Below are 26,268 nucleotides of genomic sequence, written 5' to 3'. Positions count from 1 at the left end.
GATCCAGATATCTAACCCATACTTGGCAGAAGACAATGCTTATGCTTGGCTTTGTTTTTTTGTCTGTTTTTTTTTTTTTTTTTAATTGTGCTACCAGATCAATTGCTTCTGAACAGTTGCTTTTGTTTATCACTACCAATTCTAATTCTGAACATCCCTTAAGAAAAGTCATATTTTGTGTTATAATAATTAGAGTGATATGTTCCATTTCACTCAAGTCTAGGTTAACTGTAGGTACAGATAGTTTAGAATCTGTCAAAATCAGTCAGTCTGCCCAAAACTTGAGCTTCTAACCTTTCCACTGCCTTATGTTTCCCCTATCACAGTTAATAGCATCCATGTTTGCTTGGATCCAAACCTTCGGAGGCACATTTTCTTTTTCTCTCACTTCACATACATTCTATCAGCAAATCCAATCAGCTCTCTATGTAAAATGTATCCAGTGTTTACATGTTCCTTTTTCCTTACATGCATCTCCAAGCCACCATCACTTTTAAAAAAATACAATTCAGTGATTTTTAGTATATTCACGAAGTTATGTGATTATCACTATCATCTAACTTCAGTGCATTTTCCTCACCCCACAAAGAATCCCCACACCCTGTAGACTGGCAGTTTCTCTCCATTCTCTCTTTCTCCAGCTTGTGGCAGCTGCCAGCCTACTTTCTGTTTCCCAAAATTGCCTGTTCCAGACATTTTATGTACATAGAGTCATACAATGTGGCCTTCATGTCTGGTTTCTTTGAGATAGCATAATATTTCAAGGTTCATCTATGAAGAATCAGTACTACATTCCTTTTTATAGCTAAATAATATTCTGTTCCATGGATGTACCACATTGTTTTTCCATTCTCTGCTTGTCTTTGAAACTTTGAACTTTTATTTTGTATTGGGGCATAGTCAGTTAACAATGTTGTGGTAGTTTCAGTTGCACATCTGGTTGTCTTTGAAATAATAATTGGAGTTAGTCCAAAACACACATTGGACTGAAGAAAAAGTATAAACACCTGAGATCATAAGAGAGCATGATTTAATACGTCTGAATGAAGAAATGTTTTAAAGAAAATAAAGCAATGGAGAGGGGGAGGGCAAAACAACTGAATTGTTAGAATCCACAGACTCCTTTATAAGGTCCTGTAGAGGACCACTGGATGGCTTCACATGTAAATTTTAGCAAACCATTTTTTGTTTGTTTGTTCTGTTGTAATTAATTTTTAATGGAGTATAGTTGTTTTATAATGCCATGTTAGTTTACTCTATACAGCAAAGTGAGCCAGTTATGAATTCCACCAGAGCGATGTTAACACCTTTGCTTCTGAAACTATTGGAGAAAATTGCAGAGGAAGGAACATTTCCAAACTTATTCTGTGAGGCCAATATCATCCTGATACAAAAACCAGACAGGTATCATAAAAAAAGGCCAGTATCAATAGGCCAGTATCATAGACCAGTATCAGTGATGAACACTGAGAAATCCTCTGCAAAATACTAGCAAACTGAGTGCAAAAAATTAAAAGTCTTAAGACTCCACACTTCTACTGCAGGGAGCATTGGTTCAATCCCTGGTCAAGGAATTAAGGTGTCATATGCCTCATGGCACAGTCAAAACAAACAAGCTGATAAACATTATGAGGATCCTACACCATGATCAACTGGGATTTATCCCAGGGATGCAAGTGTTCTTCAGTATATGTAAATCAATCAACATGATACATGAACCATATTAACAAAGAATAAAAGCCATATGATCATCTTAATAGATGCAGAATGCTTTTGATAAAATTCAATGTCCATTTATGATAAAAACACTCTAGAAAGTGGACATAGAAGGAGCATCTTAACATCATAAAGGCCATACGTGACAAACCCGCAGCTAACATCATACTTACTGGTGAAAAGCTGAAAGCATTTCCTCTAAGGTCAAGAACAAGACAAGGATGACCACTCTCTCCACTTTTAATCAACACAGTTTTGGAAATCCTTACCACAGCAATCAGAGAGGGAAAAGAAATGAATTCAAATTGACAGTGAAGAAATTAAACTGCCACTGTTTGCAAATTATGTGATGCTATTCATAGAAAAATCCTAAAAATGCTACCAGAAAACTACTTGAGTTCAACAGTGAATTTAGAAAAGTTGCAGAACACAAAATTAATATACATAAATCCGTTGGGGTGTATATACACAATGGAATACTACTCAGCCATAAAAAGAAGGAAATTTTCCCATTTGCAGCAACATGGGTGGACTTGAAGGGCGTTATGCAAAGTGAAGTCAAAAAGGACAAATACCTAAAAAATAAAACAAACTAGTGAATAAAGCAAAAAAGAGGCAGACTGGCAGATACGGAGAGCAAACTAGTGGTTACCAGTGTAGGGGGAGTTACAAGCTATTGGGTGTAAGATAGGCTCAAAATGTGTTGTAAAACATGGAGAGTAAAACCAGTATTTTGTAATAACTGTAAATGGAAGGTAACACTTTAAAATTACGTTAAAAAGTTCTGTAAAAAGTGGTAAGAAATTTGGATGTAATTTTAATCTATATATATTTATTAAAATTTCCTCCACTCCAACTTAGGGCTTTTAAAAATTATTTAACATACTAAATCTAATTGTAAGATTGAAACAGGAGAAATCCAAATGGGTAGTTTTCTGTTTTTAATAAGATAATGGCTTTATTAGGTTTGCATTTTAATGTAATAGACAGGTTAAAAGCCTTTAGGAGAGTTCTTTAATCAACTTTTCTGCACATTTTTTTGTTGCTTAGAGTACTGGAAGTAATTGACATGGATTTTCTAGCAAGTATTGGCATGCTTCTAATGTTCAAAGCTTTTAAAAGAAGGTATAGTGAAATACTTCAATGTATTTTTCAGTTTCCAGCATGACCTCAGAAAATAACAAATGGATTGGGGCACTTATACATATGAAATTCTCATTGAAATATGATGATAATAACATTAAGTGGATAGAGGCTTAGGTTAGAAGCAGATTGGGCTAATGAAGTTCAAAAATAGAAACTATTTTTGTTTTTTGTAAAGTGGGTATAGTACCACACAATCTTGAAACATCATCTGATATGACCTACTACTATTAGATAATTAAAAGTCTAAAACTGTTCATTTTATTGTGTATGCTAATGTGATAGTTATACTATGTATAAACATATAGTCATTCCCATGCACAATATATATAATGTGTGTTCTTTCTGATAGACAATGGCAAAATGATTGTCCTTTTAATTTCTGAAAGATGTTTGTCACTGGCAATTTTTTACTTTCTTTGGAAACCAATTTAATAATACTTAAGAGAATCCAGTCTTACATAGATAAGGAAACTCAGGTCTATTGAAGATATATGACCTGTCCAGGGATACATAGCCTTTTGGTTTAGGAACAGGAATTCTATTTATTCATTAAATATTTTTTAGAGCCTACTTCATAAGACAGTCCCCACTTTCAAGCAATAGTGTTTAGCTAGAATGGTGGTGGAATTGGAAAGGGAGGTGAAAACAGAGGATAGAGGACATATGTGGCATGACAGATAAGAAAACAAATAATTTCATCTGGATACTAACTACATAGAATTAAGATGTGCCTGCACAGTCCTTTGATGACACAGATGGGAGGATCATGGTGCTGATTAACTTAGTGGCAGATCTAGAACTATATTTCCCAACTCTTAGCCCAAGGTTTCCTTTTTGTTTCTGCTGTTAACACTGTTTTTCTGAGCAAGAAAAAAATTTGAATTATTATTATTATATATAATTATTTATGATTAAATTATTATTTTATTGTTAATTATATGTGGCATTAAAATTGACCATATTATATATACCTTTGGATTTGGTAGTAAAAATAGATAATTTGTAGATTGGTATCTTATTTGGGATTTTCTTTTATTTTTATTCAAATTGAATTTACTTTGATTTTGTACTCCTGAGAGATTGCATCATATTTAAAAAAATTATCAAACTTTGGTTTTTGTTTAATTTTGTTCCTACTGTTCTTTTTAACCAAAGAGATTTGAATTGCCATTCTAATAAAAATACAGTCTAAGATTCCTCATTGGCGAAGTTTATTTTAATATGCATTCATTCCTAATACTTAATTTAAAAATTTAAGGTTAATTAGGGTTAGCTGTACTAGTGTTTTGGCTGTTCTTAATGTGTTTTTCTTTTTTAAACGTTAATTTCTAATAGGTGTTATTCTGAAATCATTTTAAAACTGAAGAAAGATATTTTTAAAAATTTATATAGTATAGTTGATTTACAGTGTTGTGTTAATTTCTTCTATACAGCAAGGCAACTCAATTATCCATATAATATTCTTATATTCATATTCTTTTCTATTATGCTTTATCATAGGATGTTAAATATAGTTCCTTGTGCTATGTAGTAGGACTTTGTTGTTTATCCATCCTTTATAAATTAGTTTGCACCTGCTAATCCCAAACTCCCATCCTTCCCCACCCTTATTGGCAACCACAAAGCTTAGAACAGGAGAAAGATTTTTATGCTGCCTTCTGTTTTTCCTTTTTTTTTTTAGAAATCGAAACGAGTTGGCTGAGACTCTTGCGCTCCTGAAAGCACAGATTGATCCTGTACTATTGAAGAACTCTAGCCAACAGGACAGCTCTTCCCGGGAAAGTCCCAGCTTAGAAGAAGAGGAGACTAAAAAGGAGGAAGAAACAACTAAACAAGGTTTTTTTTGTGTGTTTTGTTTTTCTTTGTTTTGTAATTTCTTCTCTTTTCCACTCTTCTTCCCACCTATATCAATTGAATTTCCCTCAATTTGAAAAGTTTTAACTCTTCCTGTTAAAGGAAGTAGATTTTTCTATCATTTAATGAAAAAGAAAAAGAGGCAAAAAACCATTGAGTACTTTGGTCTTTTATACTGAACATTTAAAAAATTTACATAAAAGTGTTCCAGTCATCAAAACGTGATTATCTTTTACTAATTTAAGAATACAAAGAATATTAGTGAACTTTAAAAAAATTATTGTGGTAAAATATACATAACATAAACTTTTATCGTTTTAACCATTTTTAAGTGTTCGGTTCTGTGGCATTAAGTTCATTTGTGTTGTTGTGCATCTGTCACCTCCGTTCATCTGCAGACTTACATCCTCCAGCTGAAACTGTGCCCGTTAGACACTGACTACCCTTTTCCCCTCCCCTTAGCCACAGGCATCCGTCATTCTACTTGCTGACTATGAATTTGACTAACTCTAGGAACCTCACTTCAGAGAAATCATGCAATATTTGTCCGTTTGTGACTGCCTTATTTCACTGAGCTTAATGTCTTCAGTATTCCTCCATATTGTAGCATGTATCAGAATTTTTCTTTTTTAATGTTGATATTCTCTTGTGTGTGTCTACCACATTTTATCTATTCATCTGTCACTAGACACTTAAGTTTCTTCTACCTTTTGTCTATTATAAATAATGTTGCTATGAAAGTGGGTGTACAAATATCTGCTTGCACTTCTTTTGGGTATATATGCCTGGAGTAGAATTTTTGGATCAGATGATAGTTCTGTTTTTAATTTTTTGAGGATTCGCCATATCGTTTTCTACAACTGCTGCACCATTTTACGTTCCTATCAGTTCTGCATGAGGGTTCCAATTTTTTCACATCCTACACATCACTTGTTTTTTTTTTTGTTTAAATAATAGACATTCTAATGATGTGAAGTGGTATTTATGGTTTTTGATTTGCATTTTCAAAATGACCAATGATGTTGAAGACTTTCTCATGTTCATATTAGTATGTGTTGTTTGGGAGAATATTTAAGTCCTTTTTTAAGTAAGCCCATTTTTAAATCGATTTTGTATGTGTGTGTGTGTGTGTGGGTGGTGTGGATTGGTTTTCTTTTTTTGTTTTGGGTCACCCTTAGCAAATTCTTAAGTCTATGATAATTATAGCTTGATTTCCTGATTGACTTTTTTAATACAATTAACTGAGCAGATCAAATCCTAACCAAAGAAGATCAGAACCAAGTCCTAACTTTTCTAGAAGCAGAGAAACCAATTGAAGTTTAGTCTAACATCGTTTGATTAATACTTTTTCTTGATAACATGCCTTTTAATGACAGGGTATAGAATTTGCTCTCTTTATTGTCCTTTCTTTCTCTACTTTTAGTTTTCCTTTACTGTTTCAATTAGAACCTGAAAATAGTATGTTCTTACCTTGTTTGCTGCTTTGAGGAAACTAATCATAAAGTCATCCCCTAGCTGCAAGCATTGCATAAAGCCAAGTAATTTTGCCTTTTAATGTAGGGTATAATGTTTGTACATACCAATATTTCTTTCAGCAAAAATCCTGATTATTCTCCTTTTACTAGTGATTGTATGATTTAAAATATCTTTGGTGGTTTTAATCATGAGCCATATTTCTGATTTGGCAAATTCTTTTCTATATCCTAAAATTCAGTTTGTGACTATATCAGTAAAACTTAATATTAAAGTAGTCTAAACCCACTTTTGAATTTTCAGATTTTTTAAAATTGAAGTTTAATTGACATACAGTTTTAAATTTGTTTCAGGGGTATAACATAATGCTTTGACACTTGTATTTGTTGTGAAATGATTACCTCCTTTAGAGAGCAAAGAGGAAAGGAAGAAGAACAGAAAACCCTTTCATGGTTAGAGAAGCTGTTGAAATTCTCTTTTCTGATTAAATTTGTTATGACTAAATCAGCAGGTGGAAGTTTAAGTTGTCATTCATAGCTTTGGAACGTGTCAGGGGCATGGTTTTTGACTGTCTATAGCTTCCCTATAACAGGAACATACTGATAGCAAAAGTAAAAACTGTAGTATCTGAAACTAAGATCTTAACAGAACTTGGGTACTCTGGGCGTTATGACTTCTCAAACCTCTCCAGCCGAAGATCCCTTCCAGAACTAAACTCCACACAGAGCTTCGTGCAGTCTGCTGGGAATAGGATCTAAATTAAATAGAACAGGGACAGTAGAGACAAGTTTAAAAAAAAAAAGATTCAAATGAAAGTATAGGAGAGGTCTAGAGTTATATAATCTCATAAAGTAACTCACTTTAGTTTTTAATATGAAAAATGCAGAGCTTGATAGCAGTAAAATTAGAAAAACTATCTACTTGACATAAAAATGACTAAAAAAGATTGAGACCAAATCCCATAGAATTATAATAACAAAAGAAAATAAGAAGCATATGAACATCACTGCAGAAATGAAAACTTAACCAAAAGACGTTTTCACTAAAGGTATGAAAATGCTAACTGAAGAGGTGGCAGAGTTAACGATTTTTTCAAAAATCCATAAATAATATCTGAGTCAACAAACACAAGAATTAGTGCCCTTAAAAAACAGCAGATGACCCATGCCTGAGGGGAGCGGAGCCGGAGACCAGACAAGATGGCCGGGCTGCCCCCACAGGATTATTAAGGAAACCCAGCGTTTGCTGGCAGAACCAGTTCCCAGCATTAAAGCAGAACCAGATGAGAGCAACGCCCGTTATTTTCATGTGGTCATTGCCAGCCCTCAGGATTCCCCCTTTGAGGGAGGGGTTTTTAAGCTTGAACTATTCCTTCCAGAAGAATATCCAATAGCAGCCCATAAAGTATGTTTCATGACCAAAATTTATCCTAATGTAGACAAGTTGGGAAAAACATGTTTAGATATTTTGAAAGATAAGTGATCCTCGGCGCTGCAGATTCGCACAGTTCTGCTATCGATTTAGGCTTTGTTAAGTGCTCCCACTCCAGTTGATCCATTAGCAAATGATGTAGCAGAGCAGTGGAAGACCAACGAAGCCCAAGCCCTAGAAAGAGCTAGAGCATGGACTAGGCTGTATGCCTTGAATAATAATTTAAATTGATTCGATTGTCAAGTGTGTATCACTTCTGTTCTGCTAAGACTTCTTCCTTTTTTTGTTTGCATTTAATGGATACAGTCTTAGAAACTACAGAATGAAAACCCAGGCATCTTCAATCCTTTGGTGATTAAATGCACATTAGCAAATCTATGTCTTGTCCTGATTCAGTGTTGTAAAGCATGAGCAGAGGCTACGTCTGGATTGCTGCAAAACATTTAAAAGCAGTGGCCCCTCTCTGCTTTTATTCATTTCCCATCATGGTTTAAGTATAAAGCACTGTGAATGAAGGTAGTTGTCAAGGTTAGCTGCAGGGGTGTGGGTGTTTTTTACATTTTATTATTTTTTTTTTGGTGGGGGGGAAGGTAGTTTTATTTTAATTTTATGGGCTCCTTTCCCCCTTTTTATGGTGATCTAAGTGCATTGGTTAAAAGCAGCTAACCATTTCTTTAGAATATGCTCTCTTGCCAAGTCTAACTTTATTTAGACGCTGTAGATGGACAAGCTTGATTGTTTGAACCAAAATGGGAACATTAAACAGACATCACAGCCCTCACTAATAACATTGTGACCTTGCTGTCAAGTGTAGAATCTTCCCTTCAAGAAAAAGCTTGTGACCATTTTGTATGGCTTGTCTGAAAATTTCTGTAAATCTTATGTTTTAGTAAAATATTTTTTGTTACTCTAAAAAACAACAGCAGATGGAATGTTGTGTGTTTTTAAAAATAAAAGCAAGTCAATGAAGGTTTGAGAAAAAGAGATAGAGTTGAAGATATGCAGTAAAAATCCTACAGAGGTCCATAAAAAAGAAAACCAAAGCAAGGAAACAGACAAAAATGCTAAAGACTATGCTTAACATCTTTTTTTTTTAATTTATTTATTTTTAATTGAAAGTTAATTGCTTTACAGTATTGCATTGGTTTCTACCAAATACCAAACATTGTTTCTACCAAACATCAATATCAGACTGCCATGAATCAACCATAGGTTTACCCATGTCCCCTCCCATAACTTCTTGAAATAAAAAAAAGAATGTAAGACTACATATTTTAAAGACACTAAAGACCTTGGAAAATCAACCCAGAAAAACCAGCATCAAGACATATTCTAGTAAAACCCTTCGGCTTTTTTTTTTTTTTTTCTTTTTTTTTTTTAAGAGACAGGGTCTCGCTATGTTGCCCAGGCTGGAGTACAGTGGCTATTCACAGGCGCGATCCCACTACTGATCAGCACGGGAGTTTTGACCTGCTCCGTTTCCGACCTGGGCCGGTTCACCCCTCCTTAGGCAACCTGGTGGTCCCCCGCTCCCGGGAGGTCACCATATTGATGCCGAACTTAGTGCGGACACCCGATCGGCATAGCGCACTGCAGCCCAGAACTCCTGAGCTCAAGCGATCCTCCAGCCTCAGCCTCCCGAGTAGCTGGGATTACAGGCGCGCGCCACCACGCCCGGCAACCCTTCGGCTTTGAAGAAAGTACTTTGGCAGTCTTGACAGAAAGACCAGGTGACTTATAGAGAAAAGAATAAAAAAAAAAAAAAAAAAGAATATCAGACTGCCATCACTATATTTGAAAGCAAGGCCTTATGCCAGAAGAAAATGCCATAACATATGTAAAGGGAAAAAATGTGAACCAGGGATTTTATGTCTAGCCAAAATGACTTCCAGATAGAGACTGCATGTAAACTGCTATCGATATCTAAGATCTATTTTCTATGAGTCCTTCTATAGGAATCTTCTAGTGAATGAGCTTCAGATAGCCAAAAAGACTAACAAAACCTCAGTGGTGGGTGATATGGAAATAAATATAAATATATTCATTTGTATGGCTTAATATATATATATATATATATACACACACACACACACATAAATATATATCCACACACACATATACATACATATACACACACATATATTTCCTACCTCTGTTCATGAGAGGAATCTGAGAACAATGATACCCCAGTAACAGTGAGCACTCTTAACCTCAAGATTTTCATTTTAAAATATCATTTTCTACTAAAAGGACCTAGTGCCCCATAGAGACAATTGCTTTAGGGGATGGGCAAGAAAAATACAAGATAAGCTAGAATATTTTAGAATGCCACAAATTAAGGATGTACTCAGAAAATAATTTGAGCATCTCAGTGGGACCCAATGCTGATTGGAAAGAGCTCTCAGTGGTGAAAGCAGAACTGTTTTAGCAACAGATTTATGCAGTGATAGATTTTAAATCTATGACTTTGCATTTCTGTAAGTTCATGATTGAGTAAATAAATACATGGAGAAGGGATCACTTTTCCCTGCAGGTGAATATCAGTTCCTTCTACACAGCAGGAACTACACTTTCTGCAGTGTGGAATGAATGAAAGAAATAGAAATTTACCAGTAGGGAAATACTACAATAGTGAGTGTCACAGGTGAGATCTCTGACAGACATTAAAATGAGTGGGTACAAATTTATGGAGAAACAGTATATTAGCATAATCTCCAAGTGTTTTTCCCATGACAGTTACCTATTACAAAGAGGGAAATGGTTAACTTTACAGTGGAATCACCAGCTGACACCACCTTAACCAAATGATCAAGGTATTTACATCATCATGTACCCTCTGGTATAATGCATAGCATCTCTTTTGTAGAATTTTCATAAAAAAATATGTACTTTAATCTAATCTTGAGAAGACATCAGATGAGACCAGATTGAGAGGTATTCTGCAAAATAACTGTCAAGGTCGGGAAAGAATGAGGAATGGTCACAGATTGGAGGATACTAAAGAAATCCAAGAACAAAATGAGACATGTATTCTCAAACAGAATGGACCTGGCAGGGGAGGGGGGGATCTGGCAAAATTTAATCACATCTGTTTAATAGTGTTTTACTAAAGTTAATTTCCTGGTTTTGAGAAGTGTGCTATGAGGGCACAAGTTGTTAACTTAGGGGAAACAAGGTGATGGTGTTCTTGAACTATTTTTGTAAGATATCTGTATGTATAAAATTATTTCATAATAAAGATTTGAAAAAGAATGTTGGGTGAGCATTAATTTAGTAGTTTGGGAAGATCCCCTGGAGAAGGGAACGGCTACTCACTCCAGTATTCTGGCCTGGAGAATTCCATGGACTGTATAGGCCATGGTGTCGCAAAGAGTTTGACCCCACTGAGCAACTTTCACCTCACTACATGTAACTAAATCTAAATGACAGATAGAGCAAAGAGCATATAGCCTTTAATAACTTTGTGTTTGAACAGTGGAACTATAAGACAAAACAAATGGAGAAAAAATGGGAAGAGTACATACAAAAACTTGTGGCCTTTACATTAAATTACTTTGGTGATGGTGGTGTTGTTATTCTGAAAAGCTGCATAATATGTGTGAAATGTTATTGATATTCTAGTTGTATCATTTGTGATATTCTTGAAAACCAAGATTCTCAGTGTGGGAAGAAGAAATAAGACGTAAAATAGAAAGTTAAGGAAATATTGTTATGAAACTCAAGGATTATTTTTATTATTTTCTAGCTTTGTCTACTGAAAAGACCTAGAAAACAATGGCCAACCCAGTAGCGGTGAGCATCCTTAGCACCCAGATTATGGTCTTGGAGTACAGTTTCCCATTAAAGTAAATCAAGGCTTCTTGGAAAAGTGGCTTATTCCAGTTCTGGGGTATTATGAGCCAAGAAACATCGTGTCATTCCAGGTAGTAAAGACTCTTATCAAAGTCATGCCAAAAAAACCTCAAGAACCAACTTAAAGAGGTTTCCACTGTCTAAGGTGGGACAAGCATCATAAAGATAATAGCTATAGTGAATGAAAACACATTGAAGAATATATCTTTTATATATATAATATAAAATGTATTTTATATTATATATATATACACACACTATATACACACTATATATATATAACTTGATTTATTTTTGCCCGTGCTGGGTCTTTGTTGCTGCATGGGCATTCTTTACTTGCAGAGAGTAGGGGCCTACTCTCTAGTTGCAGTGTGCAGGCTTTTCATTGTGGTGGCTTCTCTTGTTGCAGAGCGCAGGCTCTGGAGCACAGGTTCAGTAGTTGTGATGCACAGGCTTAGTTGCTCTGCAGTATATGGGATCTTCCCGGACCAGGGATCGAACCTGTGCCTCCTACGGTGGCAGGCAAAAAGACTCATTACCACTGAGCCACCAGGGAAGCCGCATTGAATAGGTCTTAAATCTTGATACAAATTTCATCATGACACTAATAGAAAAATTTGAAGGATACCAGTGGGGACCAAATTATTAATTTGAAACCTGTTAAGCAGAAAGAATTAAGCTTTCATCCTGCCTTTTCAGTATGAACTATACCACCATAAAACAAAATAATACATTAGTAAAACTTATTTTTATATAATTTATAGTCACTGATGAAAGATTGACAGAATGGGAATATCATCATTTTGCATTCCCTATTAAGGAAAGGTTTTATTTATTGAGCATTAACATCTCTTTTAACAACACAAAAGGATGATTAAACAGTAATGCCTCTTGATAATGAACATACCACCACCATAGTACTTTTACCACAGAAATTCTGTGGTATCCTGTGGTAAACGTGAATCTGCTGAAGGCTATAGATTAAAGTGGTGATTTACAGGAGAAAAAGAAGAAAGGCATATGGGAATGCACTCAGCAAAATCCAGATATTACAGATTTGCATCACCATCAAATTTCTTGATTTGGTGACTCAAATAAATTGCAAAAAAAAAAAAAGGGTGGAAGAGCAAGAGTAGATTAAAGAGACCTAAAAAAGAATAATAAACAGGTAAAACTAAACTATAAATCAAAATAAGGAAGTGATTAATATAAAACTCGAGGTAATAGTTATATTTCTTGATGCCTTTGTCAGATATCTACCATGTAATTTTTAAATAAGTTACAGAAGGATTGGCACCAATTTGTATCCCTTTAACATGGAATAAAATGATGGTTCCCTGGTGGCTCAGACAGTAAAGAATATGCCTGCAGTGCAGGAGACCTGGGTTCGATCTCTGGATCAGGAAGATCCCCTGGAGAAGGGAATAGCAGCCCACTCTAGAATTCTTGCCTGGAGAATCCCATGGACAGAGGAGCCTGGCAGGCTACAGGCCAGGGTGTCACAAAGAGTCAGACATGACTGAGCAACTAACACAGAAGTGTGAGGACAACTCCTGTTTGTCATGTGATGCAGAGCAGTAAGATATCAAATGATAATTTCAATATTTTGAGCCCAGGAAACTACTATAGCTCATCAGTGAATACACAGAAATCTGTTGCATTTCTGTACACTAACAAGATCAGAAAGAGAAGTGACGGAAAGAATCTCCTTTACCATTGGATCAAAAAGAAAAAAATACTTTATTCCTTAGGTAGGAATAAACCTACCTAAGAAGGCAAAAGACCTGTACTCTAAAAACTATAAGACACTGATGACTGTAATCAAAGATGACACCAAACAGATGGAAGGATATATTACACTGTGTTCTTGGATTGGAAGAATTGATTTTGTCAAAATGGCTATACTACCCAAAATAACTATGCTGCCCAAGGCAATCTCTCTGTCAAGTTACCAATGGCATTTTTAACAACTAGAACAAAAAAATTTTTTAAATTTGTGTGGAAACATAAAACACCTCAAGTAGACAAAGCAATCTTTGCCTAATGGAGCTGGGGGTATCAGGCTCCCTGATAGCAGACTATCCTATAAAGCTGCAGTCAGAAAAGTTGTGTGGTACTGGCACAAAACCAGAAATATAGATCAAAGGGACAGGATAGAAAACCCAGAAATAAGCCCATGCACCTATGGCCAATTAATCTACAAAAAAGGAGGAGAGAATATACAGTGGTGAAAAGACAGTGTCTTCAATGAGTAGTGCTGGGAAAACTGAACAGCTATGTGAAAAAGAATGAAATTAGAACACTCCCTAACACAATACATGAAAATAAAATCAAGGTGGATTAAAGACCTTAATGTAAGACCAGATAATATAGAACTCTTAGGGGGAAAAAAATAGGCAGGACACTTTTTGACATAAATCACAGCATTATTTATTTGGATTCACCTTCTAGAGTAATGAAAATAAAAACAGGGTCATCCTTGACAGTTGAGTGGTTAAGACTCTGCGATTCCACTCTCTGGGCAACATAAATTCAGTCCCTGACCAGGGAACTAAGGTCCTGCATGCCATCCAACATGGCCAAAAAAAAGAAAAAAACAAAAATAAATGGGACCTAATTAAACTTAAAGATTTTGCACAGCAAAGTAAACCATAAACAAAATGAAAAGACAACCCACAGAATGGGGGGGGGCGAGTAATATTTGCAAAAAATGGGCAGCTAACGAGGGATTAATCTCTATCTATACAAATAGCTCGTGCTGCTCAATATCAAACAATGCTGGAGAAAGTTTTGGAGAAAAGGGAACACTCCGGCACTGTTGGTGACAGTGTAAATTGGTACAGCTACTATGGAGAACAATATGGGGGTTCCTTTAAAAAAATAAAAATAGTATTTGATGCAGTAATCCCACTCCTGGGCATATATTGGGAGAAAACCATTATTTAAAAAGATCCATGCACCCCGATGTTCATAGCGGCACTATTTACAATAGTCAAGATGTAGAGGCGACCCTGAATGCCCATTGACAAAAAAATGTGTGAAGAAGATGCAGGGTATACAATGGAATATTACTCAGCCACAGTAAAGAATGAAAAATGGCATTTACAGCAACACGGATGGACCTAGAGATTATCATCCTAAGTGAAGTAAGAAAGAAAAGGACAAATACTATGTGATATCACTTATATATATGAAATCTTAATAATGCAAAAATGAATTTACTTAAAAAACAGAAACAGATTCTCAAAAAAGAAGCTTCTGATTAACAAAGGGGAAAGGCTGGGGGTGGGGGATATATTAGGAGTTTGGGATTAACATATATACATTACCATATATAAAATGGATAATCAGAAGGGACATATTGTATAGCTTAGGGATCTCAATATTCTATAATAACCTAAATGGGAAATAGTCTGAAAAAGACTAGTTAGATCATGTTTATGTGTTACTGAATCACTTTGCTGTAAACCTGAATCTAACACAACATTGTAAATCAATTATATTCCAGTATAAAATAAAAAATTTTAGATAATAATTTCAATATTTTGAGCCCCTTTTGGGAACTGAAGTCTGTCATTGTCTTAAAAATGGTGAAATTCTTTTGCCAAGAAAAAATTCAGTTGCAGGAATAAATTCCTTTCTTAGGTATGGGTGATATTTCACCTGTAATATTTCATTCATTTTCAGTCAGTAAATATCTATTGAGGACATGCTGTGTGTCATACACTATTCTTGGTACTAGGAATAAAACTGTGAACAAAACCAATCAAATTTTAACCTTTGTGGTGCTTACGTAGTAGTATAGGGAGATAAGAAGATGAATGAATAAAATCCTTGGTATGTTAAATGACAACAGGGAGCTATGGAGGTGGAATAATTTAGGGGGAAGAGGTGGTATAATTTTAGATTGGGAAGGGGGATGTCAAAAAAGGAGTCACTGAAAAGGTGATACTTGAATAAGAACTCAAGAATCTGAGAGAATAAGCCATGCAGGTATGTTGAGAATTTTAGCTTTTAATCTGAATAAGGTGACATGACCTTAAAGAGCTTTTATTATTCTCTTGATATAATCTCCTAACTGTTCTTATTTCTGTCCTTGATTTTCTTCTGTTCTCCATACTGTGGCCAATGAAATCACGTTAAAACAAGTGATATGGTGACGTTGTTTCGTAATTAGCCTCCAATTAAAATAAATAAATTTAAAAAAAATAAAGTGAGGGCTTTAGCCATTTTGGTTAAAAAAAAGAAAAAGCTCTTCCTTCTTAGGCTGGAGGGCATGGGACCAAACTATAGGTCGGAGGATTGGCCGTAGCTTAAAATAGTGTCGCTTTTTTTAACAGGTATAGGTTTACAGGTCTAATGATGTAAAGAGCTTCTGTCTCACGACATCTGTCTGAAATTGAAGACAGGATCATCTGGAAATGGGAACATGGCCGAAAGATTAGAGTATTGAGGAGAGTAAAAAAGGAGTGAAATAGCTGTTGCTAGAAGAAGGTACAGTAAGGTTACTGAGTGATTGAGTTTTCCTTTCTGTATCCTCAGTAGCGGACACAGAGCTCTCCTTATGGTACGTGCGTTGTGCCTGTTTATTGTGAATTAATTTTGAATGTATGACACAAGATTAGAGTTGCGTTGCTTTGCTATCATTTGTTGCTTAAGCTCTAATTGACCATCTTGCAAAATGTTCAGTGTATTTTACCCAGGTTGATATACTGAGTGAGCAGAAATGGTTCGAAAGATACTTAGCAATGCCATTTTCAAAAGAGCTATGTACAGGAACTTACCTGTCTGGTGGTTCAATGACTAAGACTCCTCTCAATGCAGGCGCCCCAGGTCCGATGCCTCGTCAGGGAACTAGATTTCACATGCTGCAACTGAGACCCGGTGCAAATAAATCAATATTAAAGAAGAAACAAAATAAGTTATGTGCGTATGTCGGTTTAATGACATATGTAATTAAAATGTATATACGTAGTTTTAATGACAACTCACTAGGCTTCCCTGGGGCTCAAATGGTAAAAAATCCACCTGCAATGCAGGAGACCTGGGTTCAATTCCTGGGTTAGGAAGATCCCCTGGAGGAGGGCATGGCAACCCACTCCAGTATTCTTGCCTGGAGAATCCCATGTACAGAGGAGCCTGGTGGGCTACAGTGCATGGGGTCACAGAGAGTCAGATACAACTGAGTGACTAAGCAGAGCACCAAGAATGGGAATAGTGTAACCAGCTATACTTGATTTGTCCAGGTTTGTCTCAGTTTTAACACAGCAAGTCCCAGGTCCTAGAAAGCTCCTCAGTCCTAGTTAAACCAGAAAGCATGGTGACCCAAATTGGATCATTTATCTGATTATAAACATAGTACATGTTCACTGTGGAAAACTTGGGGAAGTATAAAGCAAAAAAGTAAAAATTAGTGTCGCATGACCAAATCACAGCACCACTACGGTATCTTTCTTTCCAGTCTTCATTTTAGGCACAGTTGCTGATTTGTTTATTTATTAGAATTGATATGATAAATGCAGTTTTATATCCTACTTTTAAAAGTACATATATTTATGTATTTATTTGGCCGCGTCAGGTCTTCCTTACAACACTTTGGCATCTTTTGTTGTAGCCTGAGGGCTTAGTTTCTCCACTGCATGTGGGATCCTAGTTCCCCAGCCTAGGATCAAACCTGCATCCCTTGCGTTGTAAGGCGGATTCTTAACCACTGACCACCAGGGAAGTCCCTGTGTCCTACTTTTGTACTTCCATTCTTCTTTGAGAACTTTCCCATGGCTTTAAAAACTCTAAAGAATAAAGTTCCAAGTATGAAGCAAGCACTTAACAAATATTTATTATTGACTGGTTATGCTAGTTTATGCTAAAACCACCAGTGTATGAACACATTTCTTTCCATATTTTTAAAAACTTTGAATGTTATAATAAATAGAAACTTTGCAAGTTAGTTTGATTAAAATCATACTGCTTTTTAAATTTTCATTTTTTTGATTACTAGTAGAGTTTGAACATTTCATCTTTTGTGAATTCTGTGATCATATCATGGCTTATTTTCTTCTAGGACCTTTATTTAGTTTTTTTCTTGTATTTTAACTAGTCTCTTAAGTAAGTATATTTGTTAAATCTTTCTTCAATGCAGTATTCTTTAGCATCTGTTAAATGTTATGTTCTTCCCAAATCTTACTATGTAAGTTGGTCAGATAAACTTTGAAGGATTTGAAATTAAATATTATCATATAACCTACCCTAAAGACTTTCTATTTATAAAGGTTACATCTTAAAATGTTTTGATATAATTTATCAACATTTGTCTAGAATTTGTTGCCATTTCAGTTGTGTTCAATACATTCAGGAGGTGTTTGAGTGTCTTACTCCAAGTAATAATCCATGATTCTTCACAGAGTGAAACTACACTAGTAAGGCAGAGATTTATAAACCAACAGTTGTAATTCTGGGTAATAAGTAATGCTATAAAAGCCTATATAAAGCAAGACACAAATGCAGAAGGTACAGTGGTTAATTCTTTGTAGGGGAAACACTCAGGTAAAACTAAAATTGAGTGGTGTTTGAGCTTGAAGGATGTAAGATTTTCCGAGTAACATATATAATAAGTAACAATAGCAATGCCTACATTGAGTGCACCCTTCTGTAATCATTAACAACCCTAGGAGTTAGTTATTTGACATTTTAATTATTTTTCAAAGTGGGAAAAAATGAATGAGAAGGTAAAGAAAAATAGAAATGGCCCTCTAGGCAATGTTGACTGGTTAAAAATGATGATTGCTTAAGGGAATTTTCTGACGTGACTAAAGATTGTTGTAAGAAGGAGCCAAATAATGTATTATCATCATCACAATGACTCCCAAACTATACTGTGTAAAGTGGTTTTCAGGCTCCATTTTTTAAAAAACCATAGCAGTTCCTTGAGTTAGGTATTCTGACTTCAGTTTTAAAGAATCCAAAGAAACTTAGATTAAGATAATTATCCCAAGGTCTCATGGCTGGCCAATATGTAAAGTAGCAGGAAAGCATTTAAGTTTTCTCTGGCTCATAATCTTAATTTTTAATGAAATATTTTAAATAAACAGATGATAATATGAGATACTTAAATATTTTTAAAATTTGCTTTTAATTTTTAAAAACTTATAGAACAGTAAAACATTTCCCTTTCCCTTCATTTTCCATTCCATTCCCCCTACCCTTATTTTCCAAGCAGCGCCACAATCATGTCAATCATGTGAATTTGCTAAATATGTTTGTAGCCACATCAACATATAGCATTATTTTATGCATTTCTTAACTTCTACAAATGCTATCATACCACCTGTACTTTAGCATATTGCTATTTCACTCATGTTTCTGTTTTTGAAATTTATCCATATTGATCTTTATAATTTCGTTTCTTTTGTTTGCTCTGTAGTGATTATTCATTTTTCTGTTTGAGAGATATTATTTCTCATTTTTCTCTTTTATATCAGTGCTACAGCAAATATTTATGTACATATTTCTGTTCAGTTTTATGTAAGTTTACTTTCTTTGAGTAGAATTGCTAAACTATAGAGTATATTTCTTCAGGCTTTAGAGTAGATATTTCCAACTTGCTCTTTATAGTGTTTATGTTAATTTATACTCACTATAAGTATATAACATTTGAGCAGAATCTGAAATCACTATGCTGTTTTAAAACTTCTCAAGTCTTGTCTTACAAGAAAAGAATTATAAAGAAATCAGAGCATCAGAGATTAGTTCTCTCTGAATAACTAAATAGATGACAAGCCCAATATATATTAAATGATATAGATTAATTTTGGTGAGTATGGGAAAGAAAAAGTAGTAGGAAGCAAAAGTAAGAGGAAAGGAAATCAGACAGGGTTGTGTTTGGCCACATGTTTTTTCAAATGGAATTTTTTTTCTTTTTTTAAAACAAATTGAGAGATTTTTAAAAATTCTGTAGTGCTTTACAGTTTTCAAAAGTTTAACACACATGACTTCATATAATCCTATAATAACACTTTTTTTCTGCTCTATCCCTATGTTGTACCACCCCGCTTTCCCCCCGTCACTGGTACACTGATTTGTTCTATCTGCGAGTCTGCTGCTTTGTTTTATTCAGTAGTCTGTTGTATTTTTTTTAGATTCAACGTAAGGGATAATCATACAGTATTTGTCTTCCTCTGTCTGACTTACTTAATTTAGCATAATGCCCTCCAAGTCCATCCATGTTGCTGCAAATGGCAAACTTTTATTCTTTTTATGGCTAAGTAGTATTCATTACATATATTTACAGCATTTTTTTCAATGTTATATTATGATCTGTTTTATCCATTTCATCTGTTGATGGACACTTAGGATGCTTCTGTACCTTGGCAGTTATAAATAGTGCTGCTGTGAACATTGGGTGCATGAGTCTTTTCAGATTAATGTTTTTGTTTCTTTCAGATACATACCCAAGAGTGAAATTGCTGGGTCATAAGATATTTCTGGGCCTCCCAGGTGGCTCAGTGGTAAAGAATCCTCCTGCTAACGCAGGAGACATGGGTTTAGTCCACGGGTCAGAAAGATCACCTGGAGGAGGAAATGGCAACCCACTCCAGTATTCTTGCCAGGATAATCTCATGGACAGAGGAGCCTGGCGGGCTACAGTTCATGGGGTTGCAAAGAGTTGGACATGACAGAACAACTGAGCACATATGGTATTTCTACTTTTAGTTTTTTGAGAAACCTCCATACTGTTTTCCAGAGTGACTGCACCAATTTACTTAGCCACCAATAGCATACGAGAGTTCCCTTTTCTTCACATCCTCACCAGTGTTTGTTATTTGTATTCCTTTTGATGATGGCCATTCTGACACGTGTGAGGTAAATTTTTTTCTTATGATAAAAAGTCATGTGGTAAGCACTCTAGGTCTGGTTAAGCAGCTCCATAAAGCCATCAAGTACCCTTCCTAGTCTGCCATCCTTAGCATGTGGCTTTGATTGTTCCCTTTCCAGGTATTGTGTGCAGACTCTGGACAGAAAGAAGGGGAAAGGGCAGAAGGCATAGGTCAACTGAACCCTGTAAGTCTTACCCAATAGATTTGTTTATGCGTCTCATTGGCCAGAACTGGTTCAAATGACCCTTAGCTTTAAGGTTTCTGAAGAGGCAAGTACTTTCCTGAACAAAATCAGAATTTTAGTAGTAGTAGTAAGAAAGAAAATAGATACTGGATAGGCAACTAGCAATGTCCTTCACTGTAATTTACATGAACATTCAATGTTTCATTATATAGTGATTCTGGTTGGGACGGGTGGGAGAGCACATAATAGATGATTAGTAAATATTTGTTGAGTAAATGAATGAATGTGCTTTAGAAACCCAGAATAGGTTAACAGTTGTCTTGAATCCCTTCAGGTTTGTCAAGCAACATTGCTTCTGCATTGTGATTTTGGAGGTGAATTTTTCCTTGAGTTTTGTTACTTCAAATTTCATGTCTCTTAAACTCATTTTCATCTTCCTTTACAGTTTGCTTTTGACAAAACTTTGTTGAAAATGCTTATATAACTAAATGACCTTTTTACCAATTATGATAGTGCTTAAAGTTTCATTTTATGTTGTGGTTTTCCTGTCTTCAGCTTTAGGGATACACCCATGTGATCTACAGGAGCTACAGTTGTAATTGTTGTTATGTTTTTCTCTTGTAAGAGCTAAGCCAAAAAAGTATTGAATATTTTGGGACTAAGAGAAATACAAGTCAGTGAAGAATAATTATTGACTAATAATGACTAATAATGACTAATAGTCATTTAGTCAGCTTCTTTGTTTGTACATGAAGAAGTGAGGATCACTGAGTTTGTAAGATATTCAGAGATACACCACTAGCTGAGTTAGGATTACTGAACCTGGGAGTCTCAACCTAATGGTACTTACTCTTCATTTTATTTTGTCATGTTGTTACTCAGATCAGAATCAGTTTAAAGGACTTAATCATTCACCTTCCCAAAAGCACAGTGTCATTTTGCCTTTGGTGAGAGTCTCAGTGAGATCCTGAGTTGCTTTTTGAACCAAATATATTTAAAAAAGATTAAATTGTGTTCTGTATTTCTGTATACTCTTTGTATTAAGCTAAAGTTATTGATAAAGATGGTAATCTGTATTTTAATCATTATCCAAGATATTTCTTGAATTAGATTTTCTGATACACTAACCAGTGTTAATGCATAGGAATTTACTGAACCTGCTTAATAAGTGGGAAACAAGACATTCAGACTAGATCATTCCTGCCATGCCTTTAATTTTCCTAGTGGCATACATATTTTTAAGTTAGTGTATGACCATGTAAAGAGGGCGGAACAGTACTTTTAATTTCAGGTTCTCAGTGGTTATCAGCAGTTCTTGAATTTTTTTACTTGCAGTTATGATTGAACATAAACAAAATGGGTGATTTGTAATAAAAATACTTCTTAAAAGTAATACTGAATTCTTAGTTTAAGGAAGTCTTTATCTCACTTCTCTCCATTACATTTTATTTCCATGAAAACTTTGAAACTGTCTGCTGTATCAACTTGGCAGGAATCTGTTCAGAAAAAAATTTTTAATTCCTATCTTGGTAAAACTTCATTTAAAATCAAAGTTTTCCCATTGCAAGGGTAGCGTGAGGGAAATATAGGTAAAATTAGTACTTAATGAATTCTGAAAACATGGCTCAGATTTCCTTAGCACAAGTTTAAAACATACATGCCTTGTCTGTAATCTCATTCAAAGATTGTGTTCTTTACTAAATACGGCTTTCATTATACTTAAATTTGCACAGTTAGGTACTCTGTAAAAGTTGTAAATATATAGCGAATAAGGTAAAAAGAGGAGTTAACAGGTAAACATAGTTTCTTTGTAATATATTAAATTCTGAAATGTTTATTAATGGCATTTGATAAAGTAAATTGTAATATAATCACATTAAGGAGTGTTACACAGTTAAGGCCAATTCTCTGAAGACATCTCATGTCGTAAGAAAATGCTAATGTTTCAGTGAGGAAAATGGGGCAGCATGGTTCCAACTTTGTCAAAAATACATAAAACTAGAAGAAGTATTCTCAAATAAAATACTAATTGTAGGTATTCAGATTGTGGGCATATTTTCCATTTTCTGTATAGAATTGTTACTTTTGTAACCTGATTAAAGCATAAAACATTTCCGCACTGCCTTTTTCATGTTTCCTCAATGAAATGAAGTGTTCTGTAACTTGTAGAGAACAGTCGTCAGTTTTTAAAACAAATATGGTCTTTTGGAAATGTTTTATTATGATGTATTCTTAGTTTCATAGTTTTGAGCCATCACTTGAGCTTGAATAATTTATTTGAGCTGTATAAATATTTGTATTTCATTGAGAGCGTTGAAGTTAAAAGTATAAAGCAGAAATCTGTCTTTCTAAATAACAGTTTTTTAATATCTAAAAGTTGTACTTCAGAGTTTGGTATTTTCTTTACTGTCTGATTTCATCTTTTGTTGTCAAATGTCCCGTGACAAAAGCCACCTCTTCTAAGAAAGAAACTTCAAATGGAAATATATTTTATGTTATGCCTTATACATTTTATAATCTTGAATGCTTAGATTCATGTAAACTTTTTCTTATTTTTAGAGGAACAGAAAGGAAGTGCAAAGACGAAAAGTGAAGAGCAGCCAATAGATTCAGAAAAATGTTCTACACCCAGTGCTCTGGAAGAGACTACTGTGAAAATAGAAAAAGAAGATGAAAAGGAACTTGTAAAACTGCCAGTCATAGTGAAGCTAGAAAAACCTTTGCCAGAAAGCGAAGAAAAAAAGATTATCAAAGAAGAAAGTGATTCCTTCAAGGAAAATGTCAAACCTGTAAAAGTGGAAATGAAAGAATGTAAAGCAGATTCTAGAGATATCAAAGGTAGTATGGAGAAGTTAGAGCCTGAGAGGCTAGACTTTGTTGGCAATGTTAAATCTTCTCAAGAAATTACTGAAAAGTCTACTGAAGAAACTGAGAAACTTAAAAATGACCAGCAGGCCAAGATTCCACTAAAAAAACGAGAAATTAAACTGAGTGATGATTTTGATAGTCCAATCAAAGGACCTTTGTGTAAATCAGTTACTCCAACAAAAGAGTTTTTGAAAGATGAAATAAAACAAGAGGAAGAGACTTGTAAAAGGATCTCTACAATCACTGCTTTGGGTCATGAAGGGAAACAGCTGGTAAATGGAGAAGTTAGTGATGAAAAGGTAACTCCACATTTTAAGACAGAACAGATGGAGACAAAGTTTTATGATACAAAGGAAGATAGTTGCAGCCCGTCTAAGGATAGAAGTGTCATCATGGAGGGAAACGGAGCAGAGTCTGTAAATTCTGTCATTGCGAGTGTAAAAATAGGTGATCTTGAGAAAGAAGTGGTCCCTTTAGGGAAAGATACAGATAATTCAATATCAGTTTTAGAGACCCAGAGTCAGAAAGAGCACATAGAGGAAACTGGTCCTTCAGAAATGGAAACCTCTCTTGAGACTGCTGACATAGCAAAGGATCTCTCTTTAAAAACTGCTTCATCTACCACTGAATCCTATAGTATGAGAGTTGAAGAGAAGTCTCCCAAAAGTAAAAAGGATAAGCGCCCACCAGTCCTCGAGTGTCTTGAAAAGTCCAAAAAGACTTTTCTTGATAAGGACACACAAAGATTGAGTCCAATACCGGAGGAGGTTCCAAAGACAACTGTAGAATCAATAAAGGCTGGGTCTCCTGAGGCAGCTGAAACTTATCCGTCATCTAACGTGACTGTCCACTGTGAGAAACTAGCCTCCAAATTTGAGTGTCAGAATACAAGTTCACTTGAAGGTCAGTCCCTGGAGAAAGTAGACCCAGAAATTCTAAAAGTAGATTCTGAATCAACAAAGGTAGAAGTGGATAATCTGGACAATGCCCAGACCTCTGGCACAGGTGATTCTTCTGAGACAAAGGGTTCTATGCAAAAAAGCAAATTGAAATATAAGTTGATTCCTGAAGAAGAAAACACTGGCTCAGAAAACACAGAGATAACCTCAGAAAGGCAGAAAGAAGGCATCAAATTAACAATTAGGATATCTAGTCGGAAAAAGAAGTCAGATTCTCCTCCCAAAATTTTAGAGCCAGAAACCAAACAAGAGAAGACAGAAAAGGAAGAAGAGAAAACAAATGTTGGTCGTACTTTGAGGAGGTCTCCAAGAATATCTAGACCCACAGCAAAAGTGGCTGAAATCAGAGATCAGAAAGCTGATAAAAAAAGAGGGGAAGAAGATGAAGTAGAAGAAGAGTCAGCAGCTTTGCAAAAGACAGACAAAAAAGAAAATTTGAAAAAAGCAGAGAAGGATACAAATTCTAAAGTAACCAAGGTAAAATTTCTCCTACTCTGAGCTTTAGTTTTTATTAGAAATATTTGACTTTAAGTGTTCGTAGCTTTTTGCTTTTGGCTAAAACAACTCATTCAAAGATAAAACAGCAACAGCAACAACAGAAGCCTTTCTTCCTATATCTGAGATGTCTTATTAGTTACCTCCAGACATTAAATTTCAGACTGTATCATCTTTTAAACTTTTTCTCTGTTATAGGCAGTATAGAAATATATTCTATTTGTAAGTTCTACAAGTAATACCTAACTTGTAACATTTGAAGAATGAAAATTTCTCACAAACACCATTAACGGTTTGGGCTGCATCTCCTTCATTCTTTTTTCCATATATTCATGTCTGTGTGTGTAAATATTTCCCATGCACTTAAAAGATAAATTCATTTTTCTGTGAGTTTTTCACTTAACCACGTGTGTCTGAACGCTTTCTGTATCAGTAGATAGAGTCTGCTTTCAGTTCTTGATGGCCACATAGTGTTCCGTAGTGTGGATGTGCCTCAGCTTATTTAACTACCCCCTGATTGATTGACATTTAGGTTGTTTCCAATTTTTCACTGTTACAGGCAATGCTGCATTGAAGATCCTTTTGGACATGAGTGAGTATTTCTTTAGAATAGAATCCTAGAATTGGAATTACTGGGTCAAGGGACATATGTATTTTAAGTTTTGGTAGCTTTTGCTTCTTTACTTTCCGAAAAGGCCCCATTAATGTACCCTCTCATTGCCAGTGTTTGAGAGCGCCTCTGTTTCCCCATTTCAATTATTAAGTCTTAGAGCCAGAATTTTTTTTCTTCTTCTATGAGCCTCTTATTTTAAGCAAAATCTTGTACAAGTCTTTAGCTAGCCTATGGAGAATTTGTTATAATTAAAGTGCTGCTTTTTTTAAAAAGTGCTCCTTTTGTTTTTGATTTATTTAAGTGATAACATTGTTCTTAATTGTAAGTGGTCCCTAGTTCCTTTAAATACTAAATTTTTATTTTAAAAAATTTCCTCCTGTTAGAGTTATTTTGGTCTTTGATGAGGACTTAAACTGTAGGAGTGAACTGAAATATGACTTAAAATATTGTGAAGTCAACCAGTAGAAAGCAGTTCCCAACATTATAATGTTAGTCTCTGAATAATATATTTTTTAAGTTTGTCAGAAATTTCTATGCAGTTCTGATCCATTTCTCTGATATGAGAAATAAATTTTTAATATAACAATGTGTGAGAATATAATCAGTGTTCAATTATAGAGCCTTTGAAAAGTGCATGACCTTTGACCCAGAATCCTCTTCCAGGAATTTATCCTAACCACAGAGGTTTGTGTAAAAATTTCATATTTGCAAGGATACATTGTTTATGAAGGTGAAAAAATGGAAAACTACCTAAATGTCTGTGTAGTTGTGGATTAGATATAGCTATGTGATGGCATATTATAT

At 34.9% G+C, this 26,268-nt stretch overlaps 1 protein-coding gene and 1 pseudogene across 1 annotated transcript in view; both read left to right on the top strand.

Annotated features, from left to right (window-relative positions):
* RSF1 (remodeling and spacing factor 1) overlaps positions 1-26,268 on the top strand; it is a 151,330-nt gene that overhangs the window by 93,797 nt on the left and 31,265 nt on the right. The window contains exons 5-6 of the mRNA XM_043875457.1: positions 4,544-4,698; positions 23,089-24,833. Coding sequence (XP_043731392.1) covers positions 4,544-4,698; positions 23,089-24,833 — 1,900 coding nt within the window. The remainder of the gene's footprint in view (positions 1-4,543; positions 4,699-23,088; positions 24,834-26,268) is intronic.
* On the top strand, positions 4,715-8,752 carry LOC122676149 (annotated as a pseudogene).

This window comes from Cervus elaphus, chromosome 2 (assembly GCF_910594005.1).
Source record: "Cervus elaphus chromosome 2, mCerEla1.1, whole genome shotgun sequence".
Taxonomy (NCBI): domain Eukaryota; kingdom Metazoa; phylum Chordata; class Mammalia; order Artiodactyla; family Cervidae; genus Cervus; species Cervus elaphus.
The sequence above is the reverse complement of the archived record's forward strand: the minus strand, read 5'-3'. Positions and strand labels throughout refer to the sequence as shown.